The sequence below is a fragment of the Cynara cardunculus genome (assembly GCF_001531365.2).
Source record: "Cynara cardunculus var. scolymus isolate 2C chromosome LG 12, CcrdV1, whole genome shotgun sequence".
Taxonomy (NCBI): Eukaryota; Viridiplantae; Streptophyta; class Magnoliopsida; order Asterales; family Asteraceae; genus Cynara; species Cynara cardunculus.
Window position 1 is genome coordinate 8,843,033 of NC_037539.1, and position 4,988 is coordinate 8,848,020.

General features: G+C 28.9%; 1 protein-coding gene across 1 annotated transcript in view; it reads right to left on the reverse strand.

Annotated features, from left to right (window-relative positions):
* The window catches only part of LOC112522670 (protein ECERIFERUM 1), an 8,950-nt gene extending 5,044 nt beyond the window's left edge, over positions 1-3,906 (reverse strand). Inside the window, exons 1-3 of the mRNA XM_025131951.1 lie at positions 3,847-3,906; positions 2,806-3,029; positions 1,589-1,821 (exon numbers count right to left, since the gene is read on the reverse strand). Coding sequence (XP_024987719.1) covers positions 1,589-1,821; positions 2,806-3,029; positions 3,847-3,906 — 517 coding nt within the window. The remainder of the gene's footprint in view (positions 1-1,588; positions 1,822-2,805; positions 3,030-3,846) is intronic.
* Between the last annotated feature and the right edge of the window lie 1,082 nt (positions 3,907-4,988).

A 4,988-nucleotide genomic window follows, 5' to 3' on the forward strand; every position in this document is an offset into this window, starting at 1 on the left:
TTAATGTATATTGTATAATGCATAATGTATAATTAAAATTAATTAATAGTTAATTTATACTATATTATTAAGCATTTGATAAAATTCTTTAAACCTGTTTTTTATGTATTAATTACCGTTTATTGATGTATATATTACTTAAAATTCAAGATTACAATAATATTATGCGTATGTACAACTTATTAAAGCTCCATGTTTGATTTATGTAACTAACTGCAGATAAATATAATCAAATACTGGATATGTATCTTATTTTAAATATAAAATATTTAAAATATATTCAGAATAATAATTGAATTCTAACAAAATATTAATTATTACTTTTATAAAAAAAATTATTAAGCAAAAAATAAATGACTTTATTATTACACATAAATTAAATTATAATAAAAATTGAATTAAAAATTACATAAAAAACAAGAACTTTTAAATATTTAAGTTGATACTAAAATCGACACTTTTTTTTTTCAAAATTTTATAATATTTTCAAATTTATATTTTATTCAAAAAATAAAAACATTATCGTTTTTTCAGTACCACATAACATCATACTATAACATGGACAGAGACAGAATAAAACAAAATATTAAAATCGAGATGTTTTTGCTGCATTGCACGAGTATTTTTCTAGTATATTTACACTATATTATAAAGCATTTAAATTTTTTTTAAAAACCACTTTGTATGCATGAAGTACTGATTATTTATGCATATTACTTAAAATTTAAGATTACAAATAAACTATGCGCAAATACAACTTATTAAAGCTGCATGTTTGAATTCGTATAACTAACTGCAGATAATATAATAAAAAACAAGATAAATATTTTATATTAAATATAAAAAATCTAAAATATAATTAATATAATCATTGAATTTTAACATAATACTTAATCATTATCCTTAAAAAAATTATATTATTAAATTAAAAATAAATTACTTTGTAATTAAATCTAAACTAAATTATAAAAAAATTGAATTAAAGAAATTACCTAAAAAAACAAGAACTTTCAAGTACTTAATTTGATACTAATATTAATATATTTATGTTCAAAATTTTATGATAACTTTAAATTTATATTTTATTCAAAATTAAAAATATCATCTCTTTCTCAAAACTATATAAACCTTATTATAATATCTATAGAGACAGAATAATATGAAATACTAAAATCAAGATATATCTCGTTGCATAGCACGAGTACTCTTCTAGTATTTATAAATATAGCAATAATTTATTTTATTTAATATTTATTAATATTGTAATAATTATTTTTATTTAATATTTATTAATAATCAATATTTACCTATTATTAATATTGATAAATAATAGTTAGTATTAATTAATGAGAGATAATTGGAAAAAGTCACAATAAGCTCCTAAAACGCTACTTCATGTAGTCTTTCAGTAAGCTAGCTTATGGTGCATCCAAACGTATACCTAGAAAATTAGCTAGCTTATTTTTATCAAACAATGCCTTAGCGTTGCAAAATGATGTTCTTATACGTTTAGTTTGTTGTAATGACAAAAACCGCCTTATATATATGTGTGTGTGTGTGTGTGCAAGAGAGAGTGTGTGTGTGTTACATGTGATGGGCTCGGTGACGATGGACGAATGATGGTGAGAATGATAACGGTTGTAGAGGTAATGGTGGTGGAGGGCTCTATGAAGCCAATAATACAGAAATTCCACGGCTCCAACATGTAGCAACGTCACAATGATAACTCCATCTAATCTCCAAAGAGGCAATTGCTTGGCTCCATCTAACGAATAATACCCCAAGTAGTACAATATCCCATTGAATAGTATTTGATCATCCCTGCAATGCAACACACAAACACAAATTTAACAAAACCCAACTCTTAATTATTCATTTGCAATGGTATTTTCGTCATTTCATATTTCATTCGGTTTCCTTTTCTTCAAGAATTGAATCAATGGTTTCGTTGCATCTTTGATCGATCATAATGTTTGCCAATTGGAGACTACATGATGAAGTATATCTTATTCATTTTCAAGGGCATTCTCGTCATTTACCATATCATTCAGTTTGATTTTCTTCAAGAATTAAGGGTTCCGTTGCATCTTTATTCATCAAGACTACATGATTAAGTTGTATACGCACAACTACATCAAATGTTCGTAAAAAAATCTTAAACCAATATTACAAGGACTATATAGTAATTTTCAATTTTTTTTATTAACGTGGATATCCAACCCGCTATGCGAGCCGACTAATCTCAGGGCAACCACCTGCTTTGCAGATAGCCCAGAGTCACCGCATTTGAACCTTCGTGGCCACAAATAGATTTTTATTCCTCCTTGGATTTGAACCTGGGACCTCCTGATACTTTTGACCTTTGGAGCAAAGTTTAAACCAATCAGGCACCACCCTTATGGTTCATATTTATCTTTTCATGCTTAAAGATATAAACACGTCACTGGTTTTTCAAGCCATTAATTAATCTCTCGTCAATTTTGACCTACTTGGTTAGTAGGAAGGGTATTGTGGTCATTATTGATCTATTCGATTTTGTTTTCTTCAAGAATCAATTAATGATCTCATTGATCTAGATCATAAAATCTATTGATGGAGCCTAAAAGTGAAGTGTGAAGTGTATATGCATAAATACATGAGGTTTCACAAAAATCTAAACCAATTACAAGGACAATTTAGTAATTTTCTTTTATCTTCATGCTCATAGATCGAATGACCTCGTCACCTCAACACTCAACTTCGTATTATATTTATACATACTTGAAGATAAAATTTTACCTAAAAAGCTGAAGATAGAGAACATACCAGTCTCTTTCACGGTCGACTTGTTCGAATTCAATCGTCTTATCCACGATCCTGTTCGTGCCTTTGGCCGTTTTGTAGCGAGAGAGTGAAATCCAAAACTGATTGTTGAGCATTCGAACCAAGAGAAAGGGGAAAATCGACATTACACCATAATCCCTCTTGTTTGCATCCGCGGTCATGAAGTCGTATGTACACTTGATCACCCATGGTGCCAATACCACATACTACCATTCCATTAAAAGTTAGTCCAAAAATATTATATAGAATTAGAATAACAGACACATGAAATAATAGATTTATAATTACCAAGTTCATATATAGTTAATAGGGCTTAGGGCATCGATTTTACCAAATTGTGTCTCAGTAAATTTATGAAGTAAAATATGAAAACTCAAAAAGAAAAGGTAAATATTAAAGACAGCAGGTATGTACCGCTGACACATGAACCCAACAATTAATATTCACTGTTCTTTTTTCATAATTATTTAATTTTACTATTAAAAACTCAATCTACCATAATTTTGTAACCAGATGATGTGGAAATTGGATTTTTTTTATAATAGTTTACTCCTTTAGGAAAGAAAAAATAAATTATGAACTGGATATCAACTATGCGAACCGACCAATCCTTAGAACGACCATTTGCTTTGCAGATAGTCTGGAGTCATCGCATTTGAACTTTCATGGCCACAAGAAGATTCTTATTTCTACTTGGATTTGAACATGAGATCTCCTGATACTTTTGACCTTTGAAGTCAAGCTCAAACCAATCTGGCACGACTCTTATGGTTGAAAATGATTTATTTGTAAATAAATAAACGCAAGGAGGAAGAGAAGTCGATCTTCAAACATCAATTATCCATTTAAACTCTTCTCTCTTTTTAAACAACATATGAACACAATCATTTTGTCAAAACTGCGAACCGTATAATATCTGCTTACGTATAATATCTGAAATATTATCGGAAACGTATGGAGAGAGAGAGAGAGAAGAAGAAGAAGAAGAAGGTGGTGGTGCAATGGAGGAGGGTGGTATAGTACCTTGAAGGTTCCAAGTGGTTTCCATGGCCAGTCAGTGAGATATCCAGGAGTGGTCGCCATTGATGAATATGAGAAACAAAAGAAGAAAGAAGGGAATAGTTGGGAGATATATTTGCTTTCTTTTTCTTGTATATTTATACACAAAGATGACTTCTAATTGTTTCATATATTTAATTCTCAACGCTACTCTTTTCTACTTATGCTTTTTGAATGTTAAACCAGTTTCTTGTAAACCTAGAACCAGTTAATGCATGTATCTAATTCTCTATAACTGTATCTAGGGTTGTATTTTGTGTTTTAGCTAACGGGTTGTTTGTTTACCTCTTAATAGTTCAATCAAGAGGCAGTCTCTGAATCGTTAGAAGGTAAATCTTGTTTGGCAAAAAAAAAAAGTTTGTCTCTTAATGGTTTTTAAAACCTTCTGAATGATTTTGTATCGTGGGTCTCCCTTGACTATTAAGCGTCCTAATTTCATTGTAAACAATTACCATACAATAATATTTTATTTTGCACTATATCATGAGAGCCTCTTAATCATTCTGACCACTTAATCATTCTGCAATTGTTAAACAGCTCATACTACTTTCTTTTTCTATCCAAAAATAGACTTATAATTGATCACTTGAATGCAAATTTATGTTCAAACAAACACGAATGGATTTATGGTATTTTACGTGTCACATAAGGTACAAGTAAAATAGTTGGAGCATTTTCAGCAGTTATGTAATTTGATGTGAAAAGTTTTCATATTTGATTTTCTTAAATCAGTTAAAAAATTATGAGGTTATATATTATTTAGTATTAAGCCATGGGACCACCCACTAAATATATATACTATATAACATGATACATATCATAACTCACACACAAAGTGGAGCAACTACTTTCCTCGTTTGGAGAATGAAATAAAGTGATATATATTTTAAGGATTAAGAATATAATATATATATATATATATATATATATATATATAGAGAGAGAGAGAGAGAGAGAGAGAGAGGGGAGGTTGGTTATTATATAATCCTTGACATTTGTGCAACCAATACAACTCAATCTCAACCSTCCATTTYATTTGATTAATATGTGATTTCATAGAAGTTTTGATTGTTTTCTAATATAAAGTATTGATCATAATTAATGAA